Source organism: Oncorhynchus mykiss, chromosome 21 (genome assembly GCF_013265735.2).
Source record: "Oncorhynchus mykiss isolate Arlee chromosome 21, USDA_OmykA_1.1, whole genome shotgun sequence".
Lineage (NCBI taxonomy): Eukaryota > Metazoa > Chordata > Actinopteri > Salmoniformes > Salmonidae > Oncorhynchus > Oncorhynchus mykiss.
Genome location: NC_048585.1, coordinates 33,162,761 through 33,180,656, shown reverse-complemented (window position 1 = coordinate 33,180,656; position 17,896 = coordinate 33,162,761). Strand labels below are relative to the sequence as shown.

The 17,896-nt window shown below is 43.7% G+C and overlaps 1 protein-coding gene across 5 annotated transcripts in view; it reads right to left on the bottom strand.

Moving 5' to 3' along the window:
* Positions 1 to 13,965: 13,965 nt before the first annotated feature.
* LOC110501067 (cadherin EGF LAG seven-pass G-type receptor 1) overlaps positions 13,966 to 17,896 on the bottom strand; it is a 112,632-nt gene continuing 108,701 nt past the window's right edge. For 4 of the 5 annotated variants that reach the window (XM_036957692.1, XM_036957694.1, XM_036957696.1 and 1 more), the window contains 5 exons: positions 17,102 to 17,208; positions 16,762 to 16,926; positions 16,192 to 16,476; positions 15,672 to 15,981; positions 13,966 to 15,171 (listed from right to left, as the gene is read on the bottom strand). In XM_036957692.1, coding sequence (XP_036813587.1) covers positions 15,144 to 15,171; positions 15,672 to 15,981; positions 16,192 to 16,476; positions 16,762 to 16,926; positions 17,102 to 17,208 — 895 coding nt within the window. In that variant the 3' untranslated portion in view covers positions 13,966 to 15,143. Of the gene's footprint in view, positions 15,205 to 15,671; positions 15,982 to 16,191; positions 16,477 to 16,761; positions 16,927 to 17,101; positions 17,209 to 17,896 lie in introns of all 5 variants that reach the window. The other variant, XM_036957693.1, reaches the window with a different exon arrangement.

The following is a 17,896-nucleotide window of genomic DNA, read 5'->3' as shown; positions in this document are numbered from 1 at the left end:
GCCTTCCCTTTCTGTTATTGTACCGCCCACTCTGTATTCGTCTGCCTTCATAATGCCCATCAGCATCCTCTGTTGGATGACAATATTATAACAATGCAGGCCTACCAACAGTATTGCATGTACACAGTTGATTTCATATATTATTCGACAGTTCTTTCATGTAATACAGGTGATAAATAAATAATACATTTAATGAATTGACATTTGCACGTATAAACATTTATATATAAAACAGCAATGAAACAATGTTTTAATAAAATCACCAAACAGTTGCCAAGTGTTTTTGAAATGTAAACCTTTGCATGTTTCCACTCAGATTAGCAAGGTAAACATCTAAACTTCCATCATCTACAGAAATGAGCTCCAAAACAATGTAGAGTCATGGCCAAAGGTTTTGAGAATGACACGCATTTTAATTTCCACAAAGTTTGCTGCTTCAGTGTCTTTACATATTTTTGTCAGATGTTACTATGGAATACTGAAGTATAATTACAAGCATTTCATAAGGATTTTGACAATTACATGAAGTTGATGCAAAGAGATATTTGCAGTGTTGACCCTTCTTTTTCAAGACCTCTGCAATCCGCCTTGGCATGCTGTCAATTAACTTCTGGGCCACATCCTGACTGATGGCAGCCCATTCTTGCTAAATCAATGCTTGGAGTTTGTCAGAATTTGTGGGTTTTTGTTTGTCCACCCGCCTGTTGAGGATTGACCACAAGTTCTCAATGCGATTAAGGTGTGGGGAGTTTCCTGGCCATAGACCCAAAATATCAATGTTTTGTTCCCCGAGCCACTTTTGCCTTATGGCAAGGTGCTCCATCCATCATGCTGGAAAAGGCATTGTTCACCACCAAACTGTTCCTGGATGGTTGGGAGAAGTTGCTCTCGGAGGATGTGTTGGTACCATTCTTTATTCATGGCTGTGTTCTTAGGCAAAATTGTGAGTGAGCCCACTCCCTTGGCTGAGAAGCAACCCCACACATGAATGATCTCACGATGCTTTACTGTTGGCATGACAGAGGACAGATGGTAGCGCTCACCTTGTCATCTCCAGACAAGCTTTTTTCCGGATGCCCCAAACAATCGGAAAGGGGATTCAGAGAAAATGATTCCAAGAACAATGATTCCAAGCACCCTCCTTTTGAAGCTTCCAGTCTGTTTTCCGAACTCAATCAGCATGACAGAGTGATCTCCAGCCTTGTCCTCGTCAACACTCACCTGTGTTAACGAGAGATTGACTGACATGATGTCAGCTGGTCCTTTTGTGGCAGGGCTGAAATGTGGTGGAAATGTTTTTGGGGGGATTCAGTTCATTTGCGTGGCAAAGAGGGACTTTGCAATTAATTGCAATTCATCTGTTTACTCTTCATAACATTCTGGAGTATATGCAAATTGCCATCATACAAACTGAGGGAGCAGACTTTGCGAAAATTCATAATTGTGTCATTCTCAAAACTTTTGGCCGCGACTGTATAGTCCGTTTGTCCTGTTATGCAGTTGTTGCAAAAATTATTGTAGACTAGTCAACATGCATTTGACACCATACAATGGTCTTCTCTATACTCTCCAGCAGCTGATAGTCTGATACTACTGTTGTTCCATCCTGGTCAGGGAATGACCCCTGACCCTTACACAACATCTCACTGGATTGGCTGTCTGAATAAAGTGAACTCTGCCCCCAGATGTGGAGGTCCTGGGCTGGAGTGGTTACGCGTGGTCTGCGGTTGTGAGGCCAGTTGGACATACTGACAAATTCTCTAAAATTATTTTGGAGGTGGCTTATGTGGAGAAATGAACATTAAATTCTCTGGTGAACATTACTGCAGTCAGCATGCCAATTACACGCTCCCTTAAAACTTGCGACATCTGTAACATTGTGCTGTGTGACAAAACTCCTTTTAGAGTGGCCTTTTATTGTCCCCAGCACAAGATGCACCTGTGTAATGATCATGCTGTTTAATCAGCTTCTTGATTTGCCACACCTGTCAGATGGAAAGATTATCTTGGCAAAGGATAAATACTCAGTAACAGGGATGTAAACAAATGTGTGCATAAAATTTGGGAGAAATTAGCTTTTTGTGCATATGGAACATTTCTGGGATCTTTTATTTCAGCTAATATAACATGGGACCAACACTTTACATGATACATTTATATTTTTGTTCAGTATAGAATAAGGAATCACATCAGCCCTATCCTTGGCATATCTATCTGCAACGTTCTGCAAGGTTGTTCACTGAACGTGGCCCTGGTTTGAGTCAGCCAAGTGGACCAAGAAATGTGTTGGCCCAGTCTAAAACCAGCCTCCTTCTGTCGCTTGTCTGTCCTTGTAAACCTATATCTGAGAATGGAGGGCTAGGTGGAGCTGCTGTAATATTAATGATATGGCTTAAATCCATCTGATCCTTTCAGACCAACAAAGTGTCTAGGAGAAAAGGGTTTGATTTTGAACTGGGCTGAAGTCTGGTCTCTTTCGCTCTCTCTCTCTCTCTCTCTCTCTCTCTCTCTCTCTCTCTCTCTCTCTCTCTCTCTCTCTCTCTCTCTCTCTCTCTCTCTCTCTCTCTCTCCTTCTCAATCTCTCCCTCTCTTTTAATGTTCTCCACTAGGTGGTGGTCACGTAACAATCATGAAACAGATGGACCCCACTAAAATGTCATTGAGCCGTTAGTCATTGCACTGTAAGAGCAAAGCAAACACTGCTTTGCATTACACGCATCATACACTATAACCAATCATATAAAATGCCAAGTCATCCTCTCAAAACACTATCTTATATGGTGAAGTAATACAGCAGTATGCAAGATTAAGTGGAAAATTCAGATCAAGACTTAAAGACTTCAATCACCACTGTGCATATGAATTGGGTTACGTAAGTCCGCTGTGACCATGTTTTAGGTAATTCATTTACCGTTTTACGAAATTGTAATACATTTTATTTGACACAGTATCGCAGTATTATGACGACATAAAATCCTGATCCCAAATTTCTCATTGGACATGTTACAATAGCAGGAGGTATGTTTTGTGGAAACTAAATGATTTTATACCATGGTTTTACAGTATGTAATCCCTTCTCTATTTCTGTCCTAAACACAACCATCACTCTAGCCTCTCTCTCTCTCGATGTCCCATATCAGAGCTGTGGGGCTGAAGCGCCCAAATCCTCCCTCCGTGTTATTAATTAAAGTCCTAATCCCAATTGAGTGTTTTCTAGAGCGTTCATTGCACATGTTTTCTTCTTATGCAATCATAACTACCATACTTTGACTCAATTACAGAACAGGTTGGAGAGGTTGGTGCTGCTTTAATGATGTAAACACACAATTGTATGAGGGGAAATGAGATTAGACATTTTGTAAGAAATAGAAAGGAGATCAAATATGAATTGATATACCAGTCTGTGATGAAAAAAGTGACATTTATTTTCAATTGTTTTTGTCAAATAAGTTTATTAATTGAATTTTAATTCACTTTCTGAAATGATGGACCTGAAGTTGATAATTGTATTTGATATATTGATATCCTATTTCTATATAAGATGAGTTTACATTCATTTTTCACATTGTGAATTTTACAAAAAAAAAATATTGTGTCTTTGGTGTAGACTTACCTTGGCCTGACATTTTTGACAGCCGTCATTTTGAGAATTCCCTGTCAAGAGGAGAGACACGGAATCCCCGCTAGCTTAGATAGCCTGTAGCCTCAAATGGAGGACGCTAACAAATGTTTTCAATGCTCCAGGAGCTGTGTTTATTTTGCTTTATTCTGGGACAACGTGGACCGCCCGGACTTTCAATGTAGCCCTGTTTGCTTGCAGAGGACTACAGGGGCAAAGTGGCTACTCTTAGCAAACTTACACAAGCTACTGGGGAATACACGCCCGCCTACTTTTTCTTTCTCTTCTACCCAGTCGCCAGATGATGCTATGGTCTGTTGGAAGTGTTGCCGCCATGTCGGCTCTCCACACCAGACTGGTCAGTACTCTGCATGGATCCCATCCCCGAAGGGGTCTCCCCCTTCCCTGGAGAATGGCGTTAGGAGGATGCTCCTGGATGACTTGGCGGATGTTCATGTTCTCGATCCTACCAACCAACCATGAAAATATCACTCACCGTGGAAGTCATAAACAGCAAACTCTGGCAATGGGGGCCTCCTTGGCGAAGGTAAGCCTAGACTGGAAACAGCTTTGCCGCCCTTGATCCTGAGTTTCCGGCGCCTTCTTCCCTGGGGGCTTCCGATTCGAGATCGGATCCTGAGGTACCTGCGCCTTCGCCCTCTGTTCTGTCTCCCTCTCCGGTGGCTTTCGAGCTCGGGTTCAGATCCTCAGAGCTCCCCACCTCATCGGACCGTGAGGCTATCTAAGATACCGGACCATTCATCATCCACAATGCATACTACAGCTGGCTCGGGTCCATCGGTCACAACAACCCTTCGGTCCTCGAGGGGTTTGCAAAACCACTCGAAGCGAAAGAACGGACGTATCTCCTCAGCCATTGCACCAGCTGTCGTCATCGGCAGCTCTATGGTAAGAAACATCTCAGTTCACGGGGTAAACACCCTGTGCTGTCCTGGAGTACGGGACATTACAAGGCAGCTTCTGACCTTTCTACGACAGCTGCCGGGAGCTGACACTGTTATAGTCCATGTGGGGTCGAATTACATTAGGGCTAGTTCGGAACTGCTGAAAATTGATTTTAAAGAACTGATTATAGCTCTGAAAGATTCCAAAAAGCAGACAATTATTTCAGGTCTGGTTCCATCGTTGGGCTGTGGGTGTGAACGATTCAGCAGGCTACTGGTATTACACACCTGGCTAAAATATTACTGTAGCTCTGTTGGAATAACTTTTATAGGTAACTTTGATGCCGTCTGGAAACAGACGATGCTCTACAGGAATGACGGAGTGCATCCAAATCATCTTGACTCCTGGACTCTATCCACCCATTTTAAGGCTGCATTGAGGACAATGATTTATCAGATCAGGTAATCCCTACCACTGTGTCGCTGAGTTGGCGTAATGCTGCAGCAAATGTACATTATCCCAGGGGCATTGGCAGTCACATTGTAAGTAACCTAATTTATGTCCCTCTAACACCCCTGAATGCCTCTGTTGATCCTACAGCTGTTGTATACAGTAATCATGTGCATATGAACCAGAGTTATACTGTAAGCACTGCGGCGGTGTGCTCTAGTAGGAAGTCCACTGTATGCAGCTCACCCTGCACTATCAGCTCAAACATAAATAACATTGTCATGTCTACTTCTGATAAGCTTCCTGGTAAAGCAATAAAAACAATCCAAGAGTCCCATAAAAGTGCTAAAACTAGCGTACATTAACATATGTGTCTTAAGAAACAAGGTTTATGAAATCAATAACTTGCTAGTAAGAGATGACATTCATATACTGACTATCTCTGAAACTCACTTAGATAATACATTATATTTACAAAAGTATGTGGACACCCCTTCAAATTAGTGGATATGGCTATTTCAGCCACACCCGTTGCTGACAGGTGCATAAAATCGATCACACAGCCGTGTAATCTCCATAGACAAACATTGGTAGTAGAATGGCCTTATTGCCACCTTTCCAACGAAATTCTACCTTGCTACAGCTACCCCGGTCAACTGTAAGTGCTGTTATTGTGAAGTGGCAACATCTAGGCGCAACAACAGCTTAGCTGTGAAGTGGCAGGCAACACAAGCTCACAGAACAGAACCGCTGAATGCTGAAGCACATAGCGCGTAAAAATTGTCTGTCCTGTTACAACACTCACAACCGAGTTCCAAACTGCTTCCGGAAGCAGCGCCAGCACAAAAACTGTTCATCTGGAGCTTCATGAAATTGGTTTCCATGGCCGATCAGCCGCACACAAGCCTAAGATCATCATGTGCAATGCCATGCATCGGCTGGAGTTGTGTAAAGCTTGCCAGCATTGGACTCTGGAAACACATTCTCTGGAGTGATGAATGACACTTCACCATCTGGAAGTCCGACAGACAAGTCTGGTTTTGGTGAATGCTAGGAGAACGCTACCTACCCAAATGCATGGTGCCAACTGTAAAGTTTGGTGGAGGAGGAATAATGGTCTGGGGCTCTTTTTCATAGTTCAGGCTATGCCTATTAGTTCCAGTGAAGGGAAATCTTAACGTTACAGCATTTACAATGATATTCTAGACAATTCTGTGCTTCTTGCTTTATGGCAACAGTTTGGAGAAGGCCCTTTCCTGTTTCAGCCTGACAATGCCCACCATCCACAAAGCGAGGTCAATACAGAAATCGTTTGTTGAGATCGGTGTGGAAGAACTTGACTGGCCTTCACAGAGCCCTGAACTCAACCACATCAAACACCTTTGGGATGAATTGGAATGCCGGTTGTGAGGCAGGCATAATTGCCCAACATCAGTGCCCGACCTCACTAATGCTCTTGTGAACTCCATTTTAATGCCCATGATTTTGAAATGAGAGTGCATGTGTCCACATACTTTTAGTAATCTAGTGTAACTGCCTTAATGTTGCTGGACCCCAGGCTGAGTAGGGGATCCTTAATAAATACAAATGCATTGTAATATGTCAAGAGGCTGGTGTGCAGAGATGGTTGAGTTTAGAGTAGGGGTGTCTAACACCGAAGGCCGCATTCGGTATTCAACGAGTTCGAACCAGCTCCCTCCTGAATCTAGGACAGCAGAGTCCCTGCCTATCTTCTAAAAACACCTGAAACCCTACCTCTTCACCTTGACCCCTCCCCCCAAAAAACAAACAAAAATAAGAATAATAACCAACACAGTTGCACTGACTGTTTAGCTTAATTTCTGTGATTATTAGAGAGCTGGAAACAGTGAAGAAGCTGTATAAATGTAAGTCCATTCTAGACAGTTTCGATTTGGTATTAGTCGTTTTTTAATATAATTATTTTACTCAAACTACCTGGGGGTCGGATTTGGTCCCCTCGCGTATGTTTGACACCCCTCGCTTAGAGGCAGAGGAAATGAAAGGAGAAAGAGGTGGCTTTTTTTAATTTTAGTGACACTAAGTGGGCTCCCGAGTGGCACAGAGGTCAAAGGCACTGCAATACTGTGCTAGAGGTGTCACTACAGACCATGGTTCGATCCTGGACTATATCACAACTGGCTGTGATTGGGAGTCCCATAGGGTGCGGCCCAATTGGCCCAGCGTTGTTAGGGTTTGGCCGGTGTAGGCCGTCATTGTAAATAAGAATTTGTTCTTAACTGACTTGCCAGTTAAATAAACATTTGTGCTTGTATGCAGTATAGACTACACACATGCCAGAGAAAAAACTAAGAGGGAGCCCTTAGTCCAGATTTAATAGAATTAGAGCATACAAAGAGGTATTCAATCAGGGCCCTTACCCATCAGCCCTGGTATCCACTGTGGCAGGGCAGGCGAGACTAATGTATCTGCAATATAATATACTTGTTGTGATACTATTTTACAACCAATAGATGGCGGTGTAGGATTCTTGTCATGGACTTTTTTGAGCCAACAAATAGGACAGTTTCCTGAAGTCTGTGTATCTGCTGTATGGTACTTTTTTCCAGTCATGCCAACATGGGCCCGCCCACAGGAAAATGTATTATTTAAGTGATTGCCATGCCTGAGAGACACTCAGGTGAGGCAGAGATCATTTAGAGAGGAAAGGTCAGTGCCAGTCGGCTAAAGTGTCTCCACATAACCCCCAACGATACACACTGAGTGTGATTATACAGTGACAATATGATTCTGAAGAGTATGAAATGAAAGGAATATTCGCTGATTGTTCATCTCGGACAAAAAAAATTATTTTTTTTTTTTTTTACACAATTTAGAGAGCACAACATCTTGAGGTTTTAAAGCTATCGGTCTCAGGTGCCCCCAAGACTACCTCTATCCCTAACACCCCATTACTACCTGTACGCGTTCTCCTCAACTGTCTGTGTCCCACACCAGCTCTGTCACCTGAGGTAGACCCTGTTGTCACTGGCCTGACTGACGTCCCGTCACCCGGCCGCCAGTAACCCGAACCACACATATACCCTTTCACTCACACAACATACTCTACTTATTAGTGTGCCTTGATAAAGCAAGACCACTCTAGCATTTCCACTTACTTCTGACTAAGTATGCCTTGCTAAGTGTGGTACAGATAAGTATGGCCTTGCTTTATATGTTGTTGGAATGACTTAGTATCTTCATTGGAACGAGATACTAAGTCGTTCGGACGAGATAATTCCAAGACTCCAATTTTTGTTGGGGGGGGGGGGGGGGGGGGGGGGGCTTCAGGGCTTCCGTAGTAGATACAAACCTGCTGAGGAAGAGGATGGAGTTGGTCTTGTTTTGTCTGATGAAGATGAGGAAGGGGTGGTCTTCAATGAAGTAGTACCTCTTTTTAGGATCACATGATCTGCCTCGCATTAACCCCACTACATGTGTCAGCTTCTGTTCCGTTCATACCAGGCAGGTTTGCCTTGTCCTGGTCAAACATGTCAGTCACGCCCATTTGAGACAGATGCTCCCTCATTTGGTAGTCCTCCTCAACTTTAAAGACATCCTCCAGTGACATTTTTTTTTTTTACATTTACTGTTGAAAAGCGATATCCCAAGTATAAATACAGTTAAGTACACATACTAAAGGGTAAAAAATATATTTTATAATAATATAAAAATATAATATTAAATAATATAATACAATATATATACAGTGCCTTGCGAAAGTATTCGGCCCCCTTGAACTTTGCGACCTTTTGCCACATTTCAGGCTTCAAACATAAAGATATAAAACTGTATTTTTTTGTGAAGAATCAACAACAAGTGGGACACAATCATGAAGTGGAACGACATTTATTGGATATTTCAAACTTTTTTAACAAATCAAAAACTGAAAAATTGGGCGTGCAAAATTATTCAGTTAATACTTTGTAGCGCCACCTTTTGCTGTGATTACAGCTGTAAGTCGCTTGGGGTATGTCTCTATCAGTTTTGCACATCGAGAGACTGACATTTTTTCCCATTCCTCCTTGCAAAACATCTCGAGCTCAGTGAGGTTGGATGGAGAGCATTTGTGAACAGCAGTTTTCAGTTCTTTCCACAGATTCTCGATTGGATTCAGGTCTGGACTTTGAGTGTTGTGTGTGTTGCTAGGCTCATCCACCCCATTTGTGCTAGGTCATGACTTACCTGGACCACCTATTGAGATGTGTCTTTTGTTAAGTAAATTTGGTGAAAGCGTGAATTTAGGAAGATTGACAGTAGAGGTCGACCGATTATTAATTTTCAACATCGATATCGATTTATTGGTGAACCAAAAAAAGCAGATACCGATTAATCGGATGATTTTTAAATGATTATTATTTAATTTTTTTGAAAAAAAAAAATATATATATATATATATATATATATATATTTATGTGTGTGTGTGTGTGTGTGTGTGTGTGTGTGTGTGTGTATATATATATATATATATATATATGTGTATATATATGTGTATGTATGCATATATATATATATGTACGTATATATATGTATGTATGTATATATATATATATATGTGTATGTATGTATATATATGTATGTATATATATATATATTTATATATATATATATATATATATATTATTATTTTTATTATTTTTTATTTTTTTTCAAAAAAATATAATAATAATTAAAAAATTGTCCGATTAATTAATGTATATATATATATATATATATATATATATATATATATATATATATATATATATATATATATATATATATATATATATATATGTGTCACGCTCTGACCTTTATTTCCTTTGTTTTGTCTTTATTTAGTATGGTCAGGGCGTGAGTTGGGGTGGGTAGTCTATGTGTGTTTTTCAATTTTGGGGTTTTGAGTTCAGCCTAGTATGGTTCTCAATCAGAGGCAGGTGTCGTTAGTTGTCTCTGATTGAGAATCATACTTAGGTAGCCTGGGTTTCACTTTTGAGTTGTGGGTGTTTGTTTCCGTGTGAGTGTTTGTTGCCACACGGTACTGTTTCGGTTTTCGTTCACATTTATTGTTTTGTATTTCATAGTGTTCTGTTTATATCTTAAAATAAACGTTATGGACACTTACCACGCTGCGCATTGGTCCTCCGATCCTTCTCGCTACTCCTCATCAGAAGAGGAGGAAGAATGCCGTTACAATATATTTGTAATAATGACAATTACAACAATACTGAATGAACAATGAACCATTTTATTTTAACTGAATATAATACATAAATAAAATATATTTAGTCTCAATTAAATAATGAAACATGTTCAATTTGGTTTAAATAATGCAAAAACACAGTGTTGGAGAAGAAAGTAAAGGTGCAATATGTGCCATTTAAAAAAGCTAACGTTTAAGTTCCTTGCTCAGGACATGAGAACATATGAAAGCTGGTGGTTCCTTTTAACATGAGTCTTCAATATTCCCAGTTAATAAGTTTTAGGTTGTACTTATTATAGGAATTGTGACGCGTCAACTATTTCTCTCTATACCATTTGTATTTCATATACCTTTGACTATTGGATGTTCTAATAGAACAATAAAAAAATAGATACTTCTGTGTATTTATTTTAAGAAATGCATTGATGTTTATGGTTAGGTAAATTTGTGCAACGAATGTGCTTTTTTCGCGAATGCGGTTTTGTTAAATCATCACCCGTTTGGCAAAGTTGACAAAGGCTGATAAATTAACAGGCACAGCATTGATTATATGCAACGCAGGACAAGCTAGTTAACCTAGTAATATCATCAACCCTGTGTAGTTAATTAGTGATTATGTGAAGATTGATTGTTTTTTATAAGATACGTTTAATGCTAGCTAGCAACTTACCTTGGCTCATTGCAGCCGCAAGGTCCTTTTGATGCTGCACTCACGTAACAGGTGGTCAGCCTGCCACGCAGTTTCCTCTTGGATTGCAATGTAATCGGCCATAATCGGCCCCCCAAAGGTGCGGACTCCGTCCGCAAAACCTGAACCTGTAGGGGAGGTTCTGGGTGGGTGTCTGTCCGCGGTGGTGGCTCTGGCGCGGGATGTGGACCCCATTCCACCATAGTCTTTGTCCGCCTCCTCAACCGCCTCCGTGGCCTCTTTCGAGCTGCGACCCTCGCCGCCGACCTCGGACTGGGGACCCTAGCAATGGGTCCCGAATGGACAGGAGATTCCGGCAGCACCTGACAGGCGGGAGACTCCGGCGGGGCCGGATTGAAGGACGACTTCGGGCAGCACCGGAGTGACGGGCGATTCCGGCAGCTCCTGGCTGACGGACGGCTCTGCCCGCTCCTGGCTGACAGACGGCTCTGGCAGCTCCTGGCTGACGGACGGCTCTGCCCGCTCCTGGCTGACGGACGGCTCTGCCCGCTCCTGGCTGACAGACGGCTCTGCCCGCTCCTGGCTGACGGACGGCTCTGGCAGCTCCTGGCTGACGGACGGCTCTGGCAGCTCCTGACTGACGGGCGACTCTGGCAGCTCTTGACTGACGGGCGACTCTGGCAGCTCCGGACAGACGGACAACTCTGGCAGCTCAGGACAGACGGGTGACTCTGGCAGCTCAGGACAGACGGGCGACTCGGGCAGCTCAGGACACACGGGCGACTCTGGCAGCTCAGGACAGATGGGAGCACCTGTAGGGAGGGGACGGAGAGACAGCCTGGTGCGGGGGGCTGCCACCAGATGGCTGGTGCGTGGAGGTGGCACCGGATAGACCGGACCATGAAGGTGCACTGGAGGTCTTGAGCACCGAGCCTGCCCAACCTTACCTGGCTGAATGCTCCCCGTAGCCAGGCCAGTGCGGCAAGGTGGAATAGCCCGCACTGGGCTGTGCTGGCTAACCGGGGACACCATGCGTAGGGCTGGTGCCATGTACCCCGGCCCGAGGAGACGCACTGGAGACCAGATGGATCTGTACACAATTCCTGGAAGCTGAATATGACCCAGTTCTTCCATGGCCTGCATACCACCCATTGAGCTGTTTGAGATGCTCTGGATCGACATAGGACAGCGTGTTCCCGCCAATATCCAGCAACTTCGCACACAGCTATTTAAGAGGAAGTGGGACAACATTCCACAGGCCAGAATCAACAGCCTGATCAACTCTATGCGAAGGAGATGCGTCACGCTGGAGCTGAAATACCCAAATCTGAAAAGGGCGAGAGGCTTACCTTGGAATTCGGGTCTGAGAGGTGGATAATCCTGCCTGCTTTTTAGGTAGGTTATAATGTACATGAGGAGATTGTGTGATGTCAAAAGTTTAATAAATCATGTGGCTTTACTTTAAAGTGGCAATCAGCAATTGAAACAATAACAGTAATTGAAACAATAACAGTAATTGAAACAATAACAAGGGTTTCCCCGCCCGTTTCGGTAAAAATGGGGCTAGAGAAATGTAACCACTCAAATTCATAGACAGAGCTATGGATGCAAACACTGACCATCTATGATATCACAATTATAGTTTAAACCATATTTCTAGGCTATATAGTGTTTGTTTACAGGGGTTTTCCCTGACCTCATAACCTGGTAAGGAATAACTCTGGGTCATAATTAAAGTCTAGATTAACTAGAAACCATTTTTTGGGGGGGTCGGGGCCCGTATTCATAAAGCATCTCCGAGCAGGAGTGCTTGTCTAGGCTCAGGTCCTCCCCAACCTCTGAAGCTAAGTAGGGTTGGTCCTGGTCGGTCCCTGGATGGGAGAACAGATTCTGCTGGAAGTGGTGTTGGCCGTCCAGGGACCAACCCTACTAGGAGGCACTCTTTCCTCTGGTCAAAATGTTTTACAATATCCCAAATGCCCCAGTTCAGTGACTGGGGACATTTCCCTGTGTAGGGTGCTGCCTTTCGGTTGGGATGTTAAACAGGTGTCCTGACTCTCTGTGGTCACTAAAGATCCCATGGCACTTATCATAAGAGTAGGGGTGTTAACCCTGGTGTCCTGGCTAAATTCCCAATCTGGCCCTCATACCATCATGGCCACCTAATCATCCCCAGCTCCTCCTAATTCATCTTCTTTCCCCTGTAACTATTCCCTGGTCATTGCTGTAAATGAGAGTGTTCTCAGTCAACTTACCTGGTAAAATAAAAATTAATATAACCCATTTCATGACAAAACGGATCCAAGATCAGAACTCCTATTCTATTCTTTGTGAATATGTCAGGAAACATTCCTGTTCATCCTCATTGTCATCATCAATACTTATCGCTTAAACCCCAGGTCACCTTTTCCGTGAACTTACGGAGCCATTTGTTGAAGAACGACTAAGAAAGTGTGATAAAATACCTAAACTCTTTATCGGGGTGTCAAGAAAAACTCAACGCACTTCAAAAATGTGCCTTCTATTACACACTCACGTTTGCCCCTGTCATGTGGATAATGAAACCTGTGTGAGAGTTTGTGGCTGTCTCTCAGGGTGTCTGCCTGGTACAGTGAGCATGTTCTGTAGGGTGTGTGTGATGTCTGGGGTTAACTGTTCTGTTTCATGTGTGACTATTCTGGTATGTGAACATACGCTACCCTGGAACCACACTGGAACAGACAGACAGACAGGCAGACAGACAGCAGGACCGGTAGGCACCATTGTTTCATAAAGGATTAGCCCTGGACCTCAGTCACTGTCTGGACTTTGGACCCCACAGCAGGCAAGTCAGACAGTCCATCAGCCAGCCAGACACACACACACACACACAAACTCCCAGTTGTGCCTGGCACAGCACAGGACAGTCTCAAGGAGTGTAAAGAGACATTACATTCCTTGGCCAGTGTAAGGATATACAGGGAGTCATTTAAGACATAGCTACACTACCTTTTAAGGAAAAATACCATTCAAAGTACATCTCTTTTCTTTCCTCCCTTACCTCGTTCACAGCTCATTTCAGTTTTATCTCCCTCCTTAAGGGTATTATATAAACTTTTCATAACGTGTGGTTGGGATGTCAGAATTCGGACAAGGCATAAAAAAAATTAAACGTGTCATCTTTAATTTTACAGTTACAATCAATTTTTCCAGTGTCTTGAAACCATAAAAATAAATATACATGTGTTACAAAACGATTCCAGTGTCTTTGATCATACAAAAAAAAGAAGACATTTTGTACAGTGCCGATCACATGATAGGCATTACTTGTGTAGTGGTTAGCTTGACATTAGAGACTCCATACCGTATATGTACTGCAGTGGTTCTTGATCTACTTTGGTAAGCAGAATAATGGGTGTGTGCTGCTGATCTGTGTTACATTTTTTTTTTTTTGGGGGGGGGGGGGGGGGGGGGGGGCATGGTTTGCACAATGATAAGGCACAGGTTTGCTAGTCTGAGCCACAGAAGAGCATGTCCTATAACAGAGTGTGATTTCTCCACAATGAGAAAGGATTTCTACAATTGTTGTGTTTACAAAAGCATTTTCTTTTCAATTTACAAATATGTCGTTTTGTCTCATCCATGATGACACAGTTCAAATACAAAATATAGAATTTTTTGTTGTTGAAATATCTACATATTAATTACACTCTAAAAGCATTGGGTGAAAGGCTATGCTCCTCTTTCTATGATTCGCTTGGAGGAACAGGGCACTTGGTAAGTCTCTTGAGTTTCTCCTGAGTTTCTCCCATAGGATTTGTAGTCTTAGAAGTCTTTCTCTGGATTACCTCTGACTGTACCGGCACGCAGTGGTCATACATCCATATCTGTATCAGTCCTGAGGCTCTTAAGAGTCTCTGATCGACCAATGTGAGTCACTCATTCTGGGGGGGTGGAGTCTTCAAGGATTTCAAAAATGTGGTTTGGCACAAGAGGTTCCATTAGTCCAGTAAGTAGGACCCCATCCTTTACTTGGTTTAGTCTGACACATACATTCCCTTTTCTTGCCTTTACTTTAGTCCGGCAGGCGTGGCTCTGCAGTAATACTGCTCTCCTTACGAGATTAAGAGGGTGAGAGGTGAAGGATGAGAGGTCACCTCTCCGTTGCACATGGGTGTGATACCTTCTCTCTTTTTAATTATACCTATCCCTTTCTCGCCTCTCTTTTCGCCATTGCTCTCTTGTTTTCTCCTCTCTTTTCCTTTCATTGTCCTTTCTCCTCTTGTTCCTTTATTCTCCTCCTCCTCCTCCCCTTCAGTGAGAGATCATCTTTTCTCCTCTCATAAGGGCAGAGAGACTCTGGTTTTCCTGCAGGGTCAGATTGAAGTTTCATTACTGCCGCTGTTCCGGAAGAGAAAAAGGAATGGAGGGAGGGAGGGAAGGATAGAGGGAGGGGAGGGAAGGATAGAGGGAGGGGAGACATGCTGGGTTAGATGTGTGGAGGTAGGGGATGCAGGCTAACCACTAAACAACCACGTGCAACATTCATATGTGGGATGGGAACTTTCATTCATACAGTACACATAGACATGTGCAACAGCGACATATGTCCTCCTTATGTGATAACTTCACCTAACACATGCAAGTCAGCATCAATAGACTCCATGATCAACAGATGCATGTCATTAACGTGTCTATAATGAAATACCATTCAGATGCAATCTGACATTTAAAAAAATCCACTCATTCACTATTTAGGCTAAAAGGATTCATACATCACTTCATGCTGAGTTGCGCTGCATTCTCTGCCCTATTGAAAAACACCACACACAACAATTACACTATGACATCATCACGCGACTACCCACTCTGAGTCTGATTCGTTGCCTCCGTTGGTCGTTGTCGCCTTCATGCTCATAGCCACGCCCCCGTTCTGTGGTAATTGTGGCCGTGGGGCAATCGGCGGCTTGATGACTACACTGTTGCTCTTGCCCACAGATACGGGGTGTACCCCGTCGTTGGAGGCCACAGAGGGGGTCTTGGACAGAGGGATGATGGGTGGAGGGATGGAGGAAGAGATGGTGGGAGGGTTGTAGTCACTCAGCTTCTCTCTCAGTCGGTTCTTCATGTTCTTGTCGGTCAAGGGAGGAGGGTACGTGATCTTGTTCTTCAGGATGCCTGAGATGGGAAGAAGAATACAGAGTCACTTTAGATTTGTTTAAGGTGTAATAAAAAAAACTTTCACAAATGGATAAAGACCCAGTTACAGGGCCAATATATTGTATGCTTGGATGAATGATTGAATGAACAAACAAACAAACACAAACAAACAAACAAACCAAACCAACAAACCAAATAAACAAAATGAGGAATGTCTACATATCTCACCCTTCTTCGGCTCCGGTTGATGGGTGCTGTTGGGTAGGCTTGGAGGTCCATTGGAGGGTCCATTGGAGGGTAGACTGGGAGGTCCATTCTCCCTAGTGGGGGTCTCCCTGTCCTGCGGTGTCTCTCCTCTCTCTCCTACATGGTTGAGTTTGTTCTCCTGGTGCAGCTCCACGTTCACCTTGGTCTCCACCCTCAGCCGTTCTGCACCCCCAGGATCCTCGCTGTCACTGGCTGTTGTCGCCTCCTTGGGCCAGTAAGGCTTCACGTGATTGGACACTGCTTCCACTAGGGTCAGAGGAAGAAGAAATATGAGCCAATCAGTACTGTGGTTGTAGGTAGTACTACCATACCACAGTACAATACTAAATATGTCGATAACACTTTACTTATGGTAAAGTCTGCAGGTATAATGCACTATAATCCAGTTATAATGTATTCTCAGACGTATGTACCGTTATCAGTGAGTCATTAAGAATCAATAAAAAGCTACAGTGCTTTCTGAGCAGCGAGACCATGGATGTTTTGATAGGTACCGTTGAGGGGTGTTTTGGATTGGAAATGGATGGCTACCTTTGGTTGCAATGCTGGTCCCTTTAGGTGTGCTGTGTAGAGGCTGTCTCTCGTTGTTCCACTTGGGCTTGATGTCCATGTCATCATCTTCGCTGTCGGAAGAGTGAGACGAGGCATAGGACGAGCTGTGCTCATCTACAGACAACTCACTATCCGAGTCCGAGTCTGAGAGAGAGAGAGAAAGAGGCAGACCAAAAGACAAAAAGAGAGAAAGAGCAACACATGAACACATTATGCACACACAGCTCACTGCTGTGAGGACTGCACCCCATCTCCATCAACCCTTTCATGAAAAAGGACAGCTTGATGGGAGTTTGAATCGGATCATGATGCAGCTTACCGTCTCCTCCTTTCGTGCCGTTCCTGTGGAACAGAGATCCGTCCAGGTCAGTGTGTCCTGCTTTCGCTGTGGCCGACGACACACTGGGCTTCTGACCAGAGTCACCCCTACATCAGAGAGCAGGCCAAACTGAGGTTAGTTACACGTCTAGATGGAATCACATTGGAGCCTTTGGACTTACTGTAGAGCAGCGGAAGAACTGATAACGAACTTCCTTTTCTTATTTTTTTATTTTATTTTTTGACTTTTCACCCCTTTTTCCGGTGATATCCGATTGGTAGTTACAGTCTTGTCCCATCGTTGCAACTCCCGTACGGACTCCGGAGAGGCGATGGTCGAGAGCCAACGGTCCTACGAAACACGACCCTGCCAAGCCACACTGCTCGCTGAAACCGAAAGCCAGCCGCACCAATGTGTCGGAGGAAACACCGTACAACTGGCAACTGAAGTCCGGCCCGCCACAAGGAGTTGCTAGAGCCTGATGGGACAAGGGAATCCCGGCCGGCCAAACCCTCCTCTAACTAGGACGGCGCTGGGCCAATAGTGCACTGCCTCATGGGTTTCCCGGTTGCGGCTGGCTGCAACACAGCCTGGGATCGAACCCGGGTCTATAGTAACACCTCTAGCATTACGATGCCCGCTGCGCCACTCGGGAGGCCATGATGACTAACTTCACCTGGGCAATGGATGAAGTGGATCCCCCCCATTTTGTCTCTTTTTCCCTGAACATATTGTAAGAGTAATACCTTTTGAGACATTAGCCAGAGGGCCGACAGCAATACTGTATTGTAGCTA